This window comes from Littorina saxatilis, linkage group LG1, assembly GCF_037325665.1.
Source record: "Littorina saxatilis isolate snail1 linkage group LG1, US_GU_Lsax_2.0, whole genome shotgun sequence".
NCBI lineage: Eukaryota > Metazoa > Mollusca > Gastropoda > Littorinimorpha > Littorinidae > Littorina > Littorina saxatilis.
In genome coordinates this window covers 55,031,976-55,048,203 of record NC_090245.1, presented here as the reverse complement: position 1 = coordinate 55,048,203, position 16,228 = coordinate 55,031,976, and the positions used below count along the sequence as shown (strand labels likewise).

Genomic DNA, 16,228 nt, shown 5'->3' with positions numbered 1-16,228 from the left:
TGAATATTTTCTTTCTTTCTTATTGTGTGTGTGTGTGTGTGTGTGTGTGTGTGTGTGTGTGTGTGTGTGTGTGTGTGTGTGTGTGTGTGTGTGTGTGTTTTAAATATTCCTTGTTTTAACAAGTTAGCTGTCAGGGTAACATATACTGAACATGAAACACTGCTAACCATTTGCTTTCACTGGCAGAGAAGTCACCTGTCAAACTTGAGTCTTTTGTCTAAAGATACATTCACATGTCAAAAGTTGTTTTTCAATCCCCCCAGCCTGACAAGTTGTGTGTTTGTGCCCTTACAGCTGACAGACTCTGTGTACTGCAACATCAGTCAGGAGCGACTCAGGGGATACCTCACCAGTTGCAGCAGTCTGCTGGGCGTTACCATGGAAACACATGCACCCAGTCTCTATGACCGAGCAGAGGCTACCAAGAAGAAAGACTATCAGGTATTGTTTTTGAGGCAGAAAGCTTGTGAGAATGAGTAGGCAGCATGTTTTTGGCAAAGGATTTATTTCCCAGAGTCAACTTCATGCAGATTCTCCTTGGTGTCCAAACACCCGTGTGTGCACTCATGTACAAGATACAGATTCCAAGCTCACAGCAAAAGTCTCAGGGTTTTGAAGCATGAATACGTATACACACATGCAGAAAAAAGAAAGGGTAGCGCCAGAATTTTTATGAGGTTAACCTCACAGGACAATATGATACAAATGCCAAAGAAAAACTTTCTGTTACTGCATGACCATGTGGAATGAAATGATGTCATGGTGCTGATGTTGATGTTTTTATTGCACAGGGCATTGTTGCCATCCTGCAGGAAGACAATCTGAAACAGGAGTTGACCATGGCATATCGCACCAGCATTCAAGATGAAGTCGCCAATGCTGGGTCAGTCACGCTTCTTGTGGTTAGAACAACACTAGGATCTGTCAAATGCAACCAAAACATGTTGAGTTAGGAGGTTTTAAGCCTTGTTTGTTTGTTTTTGGTTGCACTTTCCTCACAGCTGTTAGGGTTTAAATACCATCCACAGGGATGCAGAACACTCATCTATGACGAGTAGAATGCTGCCAGCCGATTAGAGATTCTGCGAGCTGCAAGTTTGTGAACTTCTGTGTTGGAAGTTCCTGTTTTGCAACTGTACAGTTGTTCACTACAATATTATAGCATTCATAGGACTCTGTGGCCAATGAGTTCTCATATTTTTTACATTGGTTTGACAAACTGTTTGTCTTAAGCCGTTTAAATGTGTTTCGGAAAAGACAACCTTTCTCAGGGGAATATATCAAAAATATTTGGGGCCAGTGAAAATTTCTGTGGGCTTGTGAAAATTTGTGAACCTCTACATTCCAGGTTCTATGTGGATATTTGTTGTATTTTATGTGTATCATTGTTTATATTGGGCATATACCTATCTGTAGTGGCGCTGGCTTTTGAATTAAAACCAGTTAGTCGCTATCGGCATGGGTTCGTCCCCCAAGTTTGGCAAGTTTTTTTTTTATCCAAGACTCAACTTTTTGCAGACTCTCATCTGTGTCCGAACACCCCCTTGCGCACACATGCGCATGATAAAGATCCTACGTTCACAGCGAACATTTCAGGGCTTGTACACACGCATGCAGGGAAGAAAAGGTGTAGCGCTGTACTGTGTGGCAGCTCACTTTCCCCAAGGTGAAAGCAACCTGAATTTTCATGAGGGTTACCTCACAGGACTACATGATACCTTATGTTATCTTGTGTTATCAGATCTGATCTGATCTGATCTGATCTTATCTTATCTTATCTTATCTTATCTTATCTTATCTTATCTTATCTTATCTTATCTTATAGGTACCACCAGCTGCACATACAGGTGTGTCTGTGTAACCTGGTCAGGACGGTAGTGGAAGGCAAGGCAGTGGTCTCCCCTATCCTGGAGGCCCTCAGCTCAGCAAATGAAGAAATTCACTCCTTCCTGGTTCAGGTCAGCCTTAAATCTTCTCCGTTTTACCCTACCGGAGCATGTTCTTGCACACACACAAAACAAACGAAAAACAAAAGTAAAGAAGTAATCTTGTTTTTTTGTTCTAGCAAGTATGGTGGAACTCCCATTTTAAAGATCTACAAAAAATATATCAGGAAATCCGGTCTTAAAAAGGGGGGGGGGAGTCTTGAAGTGGAGGTAAATTTACAGGAGTTATGAACAGCAAAATCCCAACAAGGTCCTAAAAAGGGGGGGGGGGGGGGGAGAGTTATTCCACTGTAGTTGGATTTTTAACTCTGCTGCTACGGAAGTCTCAAATTCTGTGAAAATTCCATCTAGGCTTTTTTAGTTTAGTATTTCAACAGCTACTTCCCAGCATGCTTATTGTTGAAGGCAAGGAACTTTCTGTCTCTACATGAACCGAAACACTACACAAAACTGAATTGAAGTACTTCCAAAGTCATTAGAATACTGTTAAGTTCTTGTCAGCACATACATAGTTGCACATGTCAAAGACGAATTTTGAGCAGAAGATCTTGTTCGCTTGTTCATATTTTTGTGTGTCATGATTAACCCATGGTCATTTTTTAGTTATTTACAGAAAGATATGTTCTTTTTCCAGATACTAATTGAAATGATGAAAGGAGCATCTCAAACTCAGCGGTCCAATCTGAAATGTTTTGTCTGGTGAGGAACTTGTCTTTGTTTTGGTGTTCTTGGTTTTTCTGCTAGTCTAAAAGGGCAATGCACTCTTGAGACCCATGTTTATTGATATGTTTCTGTTTAAACTTTCCATAAAATAACCTTTTGTGCTTTTTTTTTAATGTGTACATTTTGGAATCTTAGCAATCCACCAGGGATGTTGCCACAAATTCATATCTATAGGACAAATGTCCTGAGCTCTTCAGCATCAATAGGACATTTGACTGCTTTCAGACATTTTTGAGTCACTTGAGAAAAAGTGACTCTATGTAATCGGTCAGTGTTAGTCTGTCCGGCCGGCCGTCCGGCCGGCCGTCCGTAGACACCACCTTAACGTTGGACTTTTCTCGGAAACTATCAAAGTGATCGGGCTCATATTTTGTTTAGTCGTGACCTCCAATGACCTCTACACTTTAACGATGGTTTCGTTGACCTTTGACCTTTTTCAAGGTCACAGGTCAGCGTCAAAGGAAAAATTAGACATTTTATATCTTTGACAAAGTTCATCGGATGTGATTGAAACTTTGTAGGATTATTCTTTACATCAAAGTATTTACATCTGTAGCCTTTTACGAACGTTATCAGAAAAACAAGGGAGATAACTAGCCTTTTCTGTTCGGCAACACACAACTTAACGTTGGGCTTTTCTCGGAAACTATAAAAGTGACCGGGCTCAAATTTTATGTGAACGTGACTCATTGTGTTGTGAATAGCAATTTCTTCCTGTCCATCTGATGCCTCATATAATATTCAGAACTGCGAAAGTGACTCGATCGAGCGTTTGCTCTTCTTGTTATATGACATTATAATTTTGTGCAAAACACAAAATCATGTGCACACACACACCTATCAGTATATGCACCAACATTGTGTGCGTATATTGTTTTATTGGCTCACGTAAGTGTAGCCTATGCGATGCTAACTTTTGTCTGTCTGTGCGTGCATGCGTATGTATGTATGTGGTAGAGAAGACGTCACATTACATTGACGTCACATTATGACGTAAGAGGGTTTGACGTCACGCGAAGGAATTACTGAAAGTCTCGGTCATTGTTTTTTTGAGCGGGCCGAGACTAGTTGGCAGTCGTGTCCCTGTAAGTAGGCTACATGCAGACAGACAGATCTAGATCTAGTGTCTCGCTTTCTTGCACAGTTTCACCTATGCTCTTTCTGTGTGTGTGTGTGTGTGTGTGTGTGTGTGTGTGTGTGTGTGTGTGTGTGTGTGTGTGTGTGTGTGTGTGACGGAGTGATTGAGTTTGTGTTACTGTTTGTCGATTTCTTACGTGAGCCTTGAAGGCTTCGCCTCTTGTTACTTTTGTTTCAAACAAGACACACACAAAAAAAGAAACAAACAAAAAAGAAAAAAGCAACCAAACACTTCAGCACTCTTACTTTGACTGGCACACAAACTGTATCCTGACAGAGTTTTTTCTTGACTAATTCGACACTGAAAACAGTTTGCCTATATAGATGGGTTCTTATCTGTCAAATTCTAACCAACTAGTACTAAACAGGGTCAGCCAGGGTTAACCTTATCAAAACACCGTTTGTGTGAATTTCCTGCTGTACCATCATCTTCAAGTGACGAAACTTTACTTTCCGTGCTTGTGGAGGTTTCAGCGGCGACAATGTCATTCGCACTGTCATTTTCCAGAATGATGCTATTGCTAGCCGTGTTCTTGTCCCTAATGTACCACACGATGCCGTTGAAACGCCAAACGTGTTTAGCTTTTGCTGTTCTTTGGCAGGCTTTAGGTTTTTGTTGGTGGCATAATTCAGTGCCGTGCGCTTCATCTCGAACCGAAAGCAAAGTAAAGCAGACACGAGCCTGGTCAGTTGGAGTTGTCTCCCGTACTCCTAACTTCAGTGTGCTGTAGACGGGTGGATGCAAACGGCCCATACCGCAAACGGTTCGGAAAACGCAAGATCTGCACTGCGGCACAACTTTAATGCACCTGTACGCGAGAGCGCTCGGTCGCTTTTCAGTGAAGATTTCTATCATGAAAGGAAAATTATCAAATAACGCGCTGTCCGAAGGAATGGAGTTCTTATCCCACAATGACCACGCTCAGTTGAAAACTATAGGACATCTGACCGCCATGCAGCTATGCGAATCGGACATTTGAGCCTTTTAAACGGTCTATGTCCGATGTCCAACGCCTAACGACATCCCTGATCCACTTGTTTCAGATTTTAAAAAAAGGGAAAGAATCCACTCAGGTTAAATTGTTGTTTATTCTGTGGTGAAAACTTTTTCTGCAGGCACTTAATCCAGCTGCTGCCCCCAGAGAGTGACTTCTCTCGCCTAGTGGTCAACAGTGACCTGGCCATTTACTTCAACGAGGCGGAGGTGGCTGAGATGGCCGTGGAGGACTTTGACAGTGACAACTTGTACCTGCAGGACCTCGGCATGGACATTGCTACAGATCCCACCAGCTATCCCTCTACTAGAGGTCAGTCTGTGTGTGGTGTTAGGTGATAAAGGCTCGAAAGACTTTGGCAAACTGATTGTTCATGATTTTTTTCAAAGTTGTGAGTTGGGAGCAAAATGATAATTAGTGTTTGTCTGTGCACGTAAAAGACCGCTGGGTTGATATATCAGTGAACGTAACGTTTTGTTTTGTCAATAATTGAACGTTCCAACAACTACCTTTCTTGTTTTTTGGTTGTGGTGAGTGTTTTTTCCCTATCTTTTTATTCAGAATCCTCCTACAATGTGAGTGATGTGGAAGGGCAACTGTTGGCAGTCTACGAACCGGTTGTCATTCGCGACCTTCTGACTGACCTCTATGAGAACCGTGGCCTTCACCCTTCACAGATCATTGCTCTGAACGAAAAGGTGAGTTCTTGGCTTTTGACTTCAGGGTCATCTGATAAGTATGACCATATTTTGAAATATACTTTGCAAAACATTTCTGACTTTAAAATATACTTAGACATCAGATACTTTCTTTAGTAGTATCAAGTGTCTTGGCCAAACACGTCGGTTGTTTCGGCAGTTTTATGATCTATGTAATAGACCATATGTTACAGTGAATCTCTGTAACATCTGCAATTTCTAGCCCCCATCGTAAGCTTTAAAAATCTTACATATCTGCCACTACTGACTAAGTAACATCACCGCCCTTTTTGACTCACATGCGAAGCAAAAGTGAGTCTATGTACTCACCCGAGTCGTCCGTCCGTCCGTCCGGACGTCCGGAAAACTTTAACGTTGGATATTTCTTGGACACTATTCAGTCTATCAGTACCAAATTTGGCAAGATGGTGTATGATGACAAGGCCCCAAAAAACATACATAGCATCTTGACCTTGGTTCAAGGTCAAGGTCGCAGGGGCCATAAATGTTGCCTAAAAAACAGCTATTTTTCACATTTTTCCCATTTTCTCTGAAGTTTTTGAGATTGAATACCTCACCTACATATGATATATAGGGCAAAGTAAGCCCCATCTTTTGATACCAGTTTGGTTTACCTTGCTTCAAGGTCAAGGTCACAGGAGCTCTTCAAAGTTGGATTGTATACATATTTTGAAGTGACCTTGACCCTGAACTATGGAAGATAACTGTTTCAAACTTAAAAATTATGTGGGGCACATGTTATGCTTTCATCATGAGACACATTTGGTCACATATGATCAAGGTCAAGGTCACTTTGACCCTTATGAAATGTGACCAAAATAAGGAAGTGAACCACTAAAAGTGACCATATCTCATGGTAGAAAGAGCCAATAATCACCATTGTACTTCCTATGTCTTGAATTAACAGCTTTGTGTTGCATGACCTTGGATGACCTTGACCTTGGGTCAAGGTCACATGTATTTTGGTGGGAAAAATGTGTAAAGCAGTTCTTAGTGTATGATGTCATTGCTAGGTTTAGTTACCCTAAAGGTCGAGGTCAAGCATGTGAGTCGTATGGGCTTTGCCCTTCTTGTTTATTATGGTGATAAGTAAGCATGTTACCAGTGAAGGTGCCTAATCCTGGTATGTTGACTGTCTTTAAGTGGAAGGTTCCCAGAGAGATTCGCCAGGGCCTGGAGTATTTGCCTGATGCAGAGTTCAAGCAGGCCTACGTCTTTGTACTCATTGCCAAGGCACGGCACTGCATGGACTTGAGTGTAAGGCTATTTTCTTTTTTTCTTTTCCATTTTTGTTGGGATACTTGGCTTGTTACCTTATTTGAGTAATTACGGTATATGGCTTTAAATTTGGGCCAAATATGAGTAAACTTGTCTTTGTAATTGTAAGTTTGGAGAGAGATGTGTTTAGCTTTTGCACACACAAAAAGTTAGCATGATACAGACCTGGGAACCCATACGATTTCGCCGTATTTTGTACGCATGATTGTCGAGAATACGCTCAGTACAGTCAGTGGGAAAAAAATACGCCGAGAAAAATTCCTAGACTACTTTTCTTCACAAGCCCATCCTGAAGCCGATCCAGTATTTTGACACATGATTACGTCACTATTAGCCGCCGTCGAAAAAAATATAATCGTATCGTGTCAATCAATCAAAACAACCAGGCAAACGAAAGTACGGTATTTGGCGAAATCGGCTCTGAGAATAAACAAGTGAAACAAAGAAGAAAAGTGAAAAAGTTTGAAGAAAAATATCACACACACACACAATTTGTAACCAACACACACATGTAGTCCCGCCCGGAATAAGCTTTTTTGGGATGATTTACGACTTTTGCGCACATTTCGAGCAGACGAAAACACAACATGGCGGCTCTCGCTCCTCCAACTATCGCGAGACACAAAAAAACGAAATCTCGCGCGCGCGAGATCCTGATACATCCGGTGTTTCTCTGTACGCTTGTCACGACGACTTGTTGACAAACGAAGATTCGCGAATGAAAGAGAAAAGTGCCGAGTCTCGAGTAGAGAGCTAATAAAGTACCGGTAATCGCTAATCGAGCGAAAAGAAAATCCGCGGCGACTTCCATTAGGTGAATACTATTCAAGTTTAGGTAACGTTTTAGCCGCATCTTTTTATAAGCCGCAATGCGATTTTTTTTTTTAAAGTCGCGGCTTGTAGTCCGTCAAATACGGTACAGTTTTTGTCAGTAAAAATTGAAAAAAGCATTTGTTTTATATGTATAGGTAAACTTATTTAACGGTGTGACGGACGCGCATGAGGCATGTTTTAATCATGGATGTGCAAACGCTGTGTGGAGTACGCTCATTTTTTTGAAAATACACCAAGTTTGTTTGAGAATACCCAAAGTGCAAAACAGGGGTTTCCAGGTCTGATGATAGTCAACAATAGGACTCCAATTATACTTATAATATGCTAATTATTGAATAGTCAAACTTATTCAGCAAACAAAAAGGTATATGAAAACACCAAACTTTTAGCAACATAACAAAAAACAAAACATACATTTGGAAAGAAGAACAAGAATTTAGTTTGCCATATGGTATTAAAATCATTTTTGATAGCCCTGGTGCAGCTGTCATCCACATATGTAATTGTATACATTCCTTATTAACAATTAAAGGCTTCATACAGCACAAACAACAAAAGCGTTTATTCACCTGACTTTTTCTTCCTCCTCTTTCAGCTGTTCGAGCGTGCACGCCAGCTGTTGGCAGTGGCGGACTCGGTGGTGGCCGACTTGTCCTACGTCCTGTCCAAACACGTGCGATGGCTGATCCTGTTGGCAGAGCTCCTGCAGTACTTTCTCAGCGAGACCGTCAGCGATTCATCATCTATTCAGGATCTGGTCAAGAAAACCAAGACCTGTCTCACCTCAGTGCGGCTAGGACAGGGTGAGATTTAATTTTGTTTTAATTTTGATGTTATGTTTTGTTGTTGTTTCTTGTTTGTTTTCTATTTGTGGTCCGTTTTGGTCACAAAATGTAGTTTGGTCCTCAGTGTGTTTTGCTTTAGTAGCTGCAGCCCAGGGTTTGATTCCAGCAAATAATGTACAGGCCTGGGAATGATACACCTTTCGTCGTATTTGCGACAAAGTCCTTTTCTAATTGTGTAAGAAAAGAGCCTCCTTGTGCCCTTAAAAATGCTTAAAACGCAAAATTTTCCCGTCAGTACGCCCAAACCACTTTTACTCATTCCCAGGCCTGAATGTAGAAAGAAAGCATCCTGTCACTGCTGTGGCATGTAAAAGACCTCAGTCATTCTGCCAGGAGTACAGGTGGCCGATTGTACCTGAACACGGACATACCCGGATAGCGCGATTTTTGTTGCTGCTAGTTTTCTACTTGGAGGAATTAAAGCGACCTGAAATTCCAATCAGTGGAATAATAAAGTTACAATTGAATGACTTTTCAGACATCCAGCCAAGTTCAGAGGTTTTGGAGCAGTGCACAGCTTTTCTGCTCAACATCCGAGACTGGGAGTACCTGTCCAACATGGAGAACTCTGCTAACAGCTACATAGAGGTCAGTACATGGAGAACACTGCTAACAGCTACATAGAGGTCAGTACATGGAGAACACTGCTAACAGCTACATAGAGGTCAGTACATGGAGAACACTGCTAACAGCTACATAGAGGTCAGTACAGTGGAACCCCTCTTTCGAGACCTACATAAATGGGAGACAATTAGGTCTTGAAAGGGAGGGAATCTTAAGGGGGGACAGGGTAGGCAAGCACTTTTTTTTTTTTTTTTGGAAACAGCTTGCTGCTTGTTTGATTTTTGCAAGCAGAATAACTTAATTAAGGGAAACCATTTTAAATTTTGAGTGAAAAGCAATTTTTGGGGGTTTTATTCACCAAAATGTGAGAAAAACGTTATAAAATGTGCTTTTTTTTAAATGTTGCAGTTTGTGAACCAGTGCATGTTTTGATCCAATTTTTCTTCTTTGCAGCAATATGTGTGTGTTTAATAATTCTGTGTATCGAAAAGCATTTCTAAGCAATATATTATTTTAATTTAGCATTTTCAGTTACCGGTTCAGTTTTGATAAGAAAAATACATGAAATCCTAACTGTCAGACTCATAAAAACCCAACCAATGCACTGAACTCTTATTCCATACACAGAACTGATGCTGTACAACTCATAAACAACATATACAAAAACTGAACAAATCCATCAAGCCTTTCAAAAGTTGCAACATTTTAATTGTAGCGTTTTGTCTGAAAATTACATTCAGAGAAAACAGCATTTTAAAGATTTGAACCAGTACATAAAAAAACCAGTAGCACAGTGCACCCTGAATTCATATGTTTTTATCAGAATGACCACTTTACTATGTAGGGAAAAGGATTTGACAATCAAATTATCAGGATTTTTTTTATATACATCATATGAAAACAGCCATCTTTGTTTGTACCGATATGAAAACATGAATCAGAACCAAACTGTCAGACTCATAAAAACCCAACCAATGCACTTAACTCTTATTCCATACACAAAACTGACGCTTTACAAATCATAAACAACATAAACAAAAATGAAACAAATCCATCAAGCCATTCAAAAGTTGCAACATTTTAATTACAGATGTTTGTCTGAAAATTACATTCAGAGAAAACAGCATTTGAAAGATTCCAACCAGTACCTCAAATTAGTAGCACAGTGCAGCCTGAATTGATATGTTTTTATAAGAATAACCACTTTACTATGATGGGGAAATGATTTGACGATCAAATTATCCAGACTTTTTTTAAAAAATCATTTGAAAACTCATCTATGTTAGTGCAGATATGAATTAAAACGAAACTGTCGGACTCATAAAAACACAAGGAATCCACTGTATTCTTATTCCATGCACAGAAATGGTGCTTCACAAATCATAAACAACATATACAAAATTGGAACAAATCCATCTTGCCATTCAAAAGTTACAACATTTTAATTACCACATTTTGTCTCAAATTACATGTAGAGAAAACAGCATGTAAAAGAGTCTCACTAGTACCCCGGTAAACTAGTACCACAGTAGAGCTTGAATTAATGGGGTGGTTTTTTTTTTAACCAGAATAACACTTTAACTATGAAGGGGAAATGATTTGATAATCAAATTATCAGATTTTTTTGATTTAAAAAAAATTATATGAAAACATTAAAAAAGTCAATTATCTGTGTTTGTGCTGATATGAAAATATTGATCAGAACCAAACTGTCAGACTCATAAAAACCCAACGGATGCACTGATTTCTTATTCCATTGCATAGAAATGATGCTTCAACATCAACAACATTACATAATTATATATACACAAATGGAACAAAACTATCAAGCCATTCAAAAGTTGCAACATTTTAATTACAGTATTTCTGTGCTCAATCCTAACACTGCAGCAAATTTCTGTAAAGCTGAATGTCCCTTTCCATGTACCAACTTGGTCATACGCGGATTATTTAAAATGCAACTTTACCACCCGAAGCGTTGCAAACACCGGGAGAAGAGTAAACAACTGCAGACTTGAATGGACACTCATATGCACTCCAGATGCAGGGCCTGTGCAAATCTTTGGGCTGATGCATCACCTTCTTTCATAATCAGACTGCTATCAGACAAGCATTCAGTACAGGATATAAACCTTTCAGCAATAGATTGAGCTGATCAATGTTGACAAAAGCCCAACACATGTCAGCGGAGTGACGTTGCACAGTACCAGTATCCATATCTGCTTGTGATGGGTCAGAAGATGGCAAAGTATCTGTATCTTCTTATGGTTGGTCAGAAGATGGCAAAGCTGATGTTTCTGCTGTGGAAGAGGGTAGTTCCGGTTTAGCAAACTTTTCCATCAGGTCAATCTTTCTCCTCGCTGCCACCACAGGAGGACTGGCTCTCCCCTTGCTCCAACCTAATAAATACACAAACACTGATTTAATATTTGATACAACTGTCCATGGTTTTTGTTTGTAATAAGCTGCAAATTTTAAGACTCAATATAAACGTCAACAAGTGCTTGTACTTTATTTTGCAAATGACCATGTTACATGGGGTGTACCTCAACTTTTTGGCTAGGCTGGTAAATCAGAAATCCCAATCAGCCCCCAACCACTGAACCAGGCGGGTTTTCTTACAACCACCTCAGCGGCTCGTACCCACATATGTCGGTTGACGAACACACACACACACACACAAAAGACATTCATTAATTGGCCCCTATCACAAAATGTACATGTCAAGTTTACCATGGGATTTGAGTAACCACACAATCACATACACACAGGAACTAATACTGAAACTAGCTGAATTATTTTCTTTCTTTCTTTCTTTCTTTTCATATTTTTCTTTTAAAATTAATTTATTTCATCACACTTGCTATGTATTTGCTTGTTTCTTGTCTGTTGTCTGTTTTGTGTGTGTGTGTGTGTGTGTGTGTGTGTGTGTGTGTTCTGTGTGTGTGTATACATTTTCAGATTTCCTAAACCTAGCACTGTTTGCAGGTGATCTTTATGCTTTTGATTCATGAGTTGCATCCCCAGTCCTTTAGTTTAACTCTTTTTTTTTCTTTGGTGAAGTAAATTGGATCTATTTTTTTTTATTCCTTAGTTAATGGAAAAGATTTGACAACAATATTGCTGTCAATGATAGGTTGGTCAGCCATGCTGGTGTAAACCAATCCTTTAGAATTAGAGAACACTCTCTAGTAGGGTACTTATATTTTCCTACGGTCAATGACCAGAAACAGAAACTGTGTCAGTCGTACATCGCTCAGATGCTGCTTCTCAGTTTGACCCCAGACAAAGAATACTGATGACATGTTACACCATAGTAAGCTCTCAAGGACTGGCCAGCGAAGAACAATAAAATAGGGGTTGTGAAGACGATATCACAGAGATGATCGAGGGAGGGGGGGGGCGGCATGGTCAGTAAATTGGATCAAGAAACCCGCAAAATACTTCAGACACAAACTGTTTATCATTTACCTGCAAACCCTAACACATTCTTACAACAACAACAACATAACGATGTGCAATAAATCACGTTGTCAAACAAACAAGATCGAAAATAGAAAGAAGCAAAACCCACCTCGTCGAGTCAAGAATCTTAGAATGTCGTCTGCTTAAATACGATCATGTTGGTTCATTTCGGAGTGTTGTTTACTTCCTTCTACTGTTCGCTGCTGCTGGTTCATCTTTCTCTGATATTTCTTGCCACTATGCCGAACATTTCCAATGTTAGGGTTGTTCTCCGCAGCTCAAAACTTTGAAAAATGCTGCTGAATCGGTGAAAACGTCATGGATTTGTTGACACCGGGGGACTGATAAGTTGTCAACTGCGCTTGCGCCAAATGCCTTTGACCTACATATATTTGCATATATTAATTCCGGGGTTTCGGTTGGAACGGATTCTCTCTCTTTGTGCCTATGTCAACGGAAATTCCCCAACGGTGATGACGTCATCTTGAAGAACGGAAATTTCCACACAGTTTGAACAGCGAAGGGTCATGTCATGTGCGCACATTTACCAGCACGGAGTATCCAAAGTTGACCATTTTTTCGATTTTTTTGATAAAACACAGACAAAAACAACAAAACATCGGTTTGAAAATGGTTTTATTTACATGAATACATGTCTAAAATGACTAAAGCAGATTATTGAATGCATTCCAGGATGTTCAAAGGTGTGAAAAATGCAACAACCCCAAAAAGGTGTATGAGACCAAAAATAACTCATTTTGCCTACCCGGTCTGCCCTTAAGATGGAGGTTTGTTTGTTTGTTTGTTTGTTTGTTTGTTCATGGGCTGAAACTCCCACGGCTTTTACGTGTATGACCGTTTTTACCCCGCCATTTAGGCAGCCATACGCCGCTTTCGGAGGAAGCATGCTGGGTATTTTTGTGTTTCTATAACCCACCGAACTCTGACATGGATTACAGGATCTTTTTCGTGCGCACTTGGTCTTGTGCTTGCGTGTACACACGGGGGTGTTCGGACACCGAGGAGAGTCTGCACACAAAGTTGACTCTGAGAAATAAATCTCTCGCCGAACGTGGGGACGAACTCACGCTGACAGCGGCCAACTGGAAACAAATCCAGCGTGCTACCGACTGAGCTACATCCCCGCCCCGGGGGGTCTTAACAGGGAAGGAGTCTTAAATGAAGAGATGTGAAAAGGGGGTGTTTCACTGTAATGTTCAGGCCAAAACCATTGTTGGCTTATCATGCAGCTGAATCAAGCCTAAGATGACTTTACGATTGTAATGCAGGGCTGCATTCTATTACAGTGGAACCCCCCTTTTAAGACCTCCACAAATCTGAAAAAAACAGGTGGCAGGTTTCACGGTATTGAGACATTCTATTGACTGCACAATGTGCTCTGATTTCTAACTTGCTGAACCAATTTTCTCAGAGTTTTTTTTATATGCAATTCACAAATGTGTCATTTTGAATACAATTCTGAAAAAAAAAATCCGTTTGAGTTGTTTTGTTGGCATTTTATGCACATGTGTTTGGTAGCGATCGTGTGAATCCTGACAGACGCCATTTCCTTCTGCATGACAGAAGCCAACCATTGATGTGAAAATTGAAACGAAAAGGCACTCAATTCACACTGAATGGTCATATTTGATAGCAGAGCTGCAATATCTAACCATACAAACAAAAACAAAAGCACAAATATGAATTTTGCATTACATATTTTGCACACAAAAAATCGAATCGAGAACTGGAAGCTGTCTGTCCGAAAAACTAAGTCTTCACAAATAAACCAAGTAAGCTTATTTTACCACAAGAAATGATAACATGATTTTATTTTGACATTGAAAACACACCTTTATAGTCTGTACTTCATAGGAAAGCATTTACAATGACCGAAATTTCGCGAAATTCCGCGCTGTGTCCATTTCTTGGAATGTCCGACCGTCGTCTGTCCGGGGTTTCCAACGATCGCTACTTTCACTTTCGTTGTCATTTCCGGGCAATCCTATGCCGTATGTGACATATTACACACTTTTCACAGTTGAGGCCGAAGGCGGGATTTGTGATTATTTTTTTCAGGTGAGATTTATTGTTTTTGTTGCCTTTTTGTCGAGTAATATGCCGTCTGTCAGCCAACGATCGCTACCACACGATCGCTACCTCTTCATGCTCGATCAGATTTTTAGCTTTTTCAATGATTATAGAAGTTTGATTAACGTTTCCTTTGCAGTTCTGGATCGGTAGGGTAAAGGTATCTAATTCCGACATAAGATCTTGGGGGTACCTAAATCCGACCGATTTTCCCAGTCACATTAATGACGAGGTGCGCACGTCATCACAACAGAAGGAATGCCATTCATACACGGGCCATTCATGAACCGGTGGATGACGCGACTTTACGGACCAATCGTTTTGTCGCGAGAGTTATTTGCGTCATCGGCACCGCGGCGCGAAAATTTGCCTTACAAGTGTCTTCTAAAGTTTTAACGTAGAGGGGGGAATCGAGACGAGGGTGTGGTGTATGTGTGTGTGTGCGTGTGTGTGTAGAGCGATTCAGACCAAACTACCAGACCGATCTTTATGAAATTTTACATGAGTGTTTCTGGGAATGATATCCCCGGACGTTTTTTTCTTTTTTTCGATACATACCTTTGATGACGTCATATCCGGCTTTTTGTAAAAGTTAAGGCGGCACTGTCACACCCTCATTTTTCAATCAAATTGATTGAAATTTTGGCCAAGAAATCTTCGACGAAGGCCGGACTTCGGTATTGCATTTCAGCTTGGTGGCTTAAAAATTAATTCATGACTTTGGTCATTAAAAATCTGAAAATTGTAAAAAAATTTAAAAAATTTATAAAACGATCCAAATTTACGTTCATCTTATTCTTCATCATTTTCTGATTCCAAAAACATATAAATATGTTATATTTGGATTAAAAATAAGCTCTGAAAATTAAAAATATAAACATTATAATCAAAATTTCTTTTTCGAAATCAATTTAAAAACACTTTCATCTTATTCCTTGTCGGTTCCTGATTCCAAAAACATATAGATATGATATGTTTGGATTAAAAACACGCTCAGAAAGTTAAACCGAAGAGAGGTACAGAAAAGCGTGCTATCCTTCTCAGCGCAACTACTACCCCGCTCTTCTTGTCAATTTCACTGCCTTTGCCACGAGCGGTGTACTGACGATGCTACGAGTATACGGTCTTGCTGAAAAATTGCATTGCGTTCAGTTTCATTCTGTGAGTTCAACAGCTTCACTAAATTTTGTATTTTCGCCTTACGCGACTTGTTCTTCTTTGTTTCTGTTTTTCGACGGCATAATTGGATGACCAAGCAGGCACGGCTACCTACTAAAGTCCTGTTGAGGCAGGCTTTGCTTAGGGATCCTTCTATCTCCCCCCTCCCTATGTGAGGAGAGTAGTTAGGGTACCCACAGTCTTTGGTGGCAAGCCTTCAGTTTGTGTGCGTCACTTATGTGCGTGTTTTTTGGTGTGTGTTTTTTCCACTTAAAATAAAAGTAGATTTGTTTAACATTCTGTATTCATATATTATGCAATTGATTATTATTTTATATCAAAATGAGTGAGTGTCTTTTTATGAACAAAAAAGTGTTCCTTGTTAATGAAACAGGTATCTTGGCTCTTCTTGCCGTTTTCTAAATTAGGGGGTATCGATAGTATAAGTTTATTTCTGCCATTAAAAAAATGAT

The 16,228-nt window shown here is 40.0% G+C and overlaps 2 protein-coding genes across 2 annotated transcripts in view; one reads left to right on the top strand and one right to left on the bottom strand.

The window, feature by feature from the left end:
- The window catches only part of LOC138974345 (uncharacterized), a 436,114-nt gene that overhangs the window by 158,286 nt on the left and 261,600 nt on the right, over nt 1–16,228 (bottom strand). The window lies entirely within an intron of this gene.
- LOC138974199 (integrator complex subunit 8-like) overlaps nt 1–16,228 on the top strand; it is a 37,845-nt gene that overhangs the window by 9,617 nt on the left and 12,000 nt on the right. Inside the window, exons 9-17 of the mRNA XM_070346916.1 lie at nt 295–441; nt 792–883; nt 1,826–1,958; nt 2,581–2,645; nt 4,923–5,113; nt 5,363–5,499; nt 6,664–6,777; nt 8,228–8,435; nt 8,956–9,065. Of these exons, the coding sequence (XP_070203017.1) occupies nt 295–441; nt 792–883; nt 1,826–1,958; nt 2,581–2,645; nt 4,923–5,113; nt 5,363–5,499; nt 6,664–6,777; nt 8,228–8,435; nt 8,956–9,065 (1,197 nt within the window). The remainder of the gene's footprint in view (nt 1–294; nt 442–791; nt 884–1,825; nt 1,959–2,580; nt 2,646–4,922; nt 5,114–5,362; nt 5,500–6,663; nt 6,778–8,227; nt 8,436–8,955; nt 9,066–16,228) is intronic.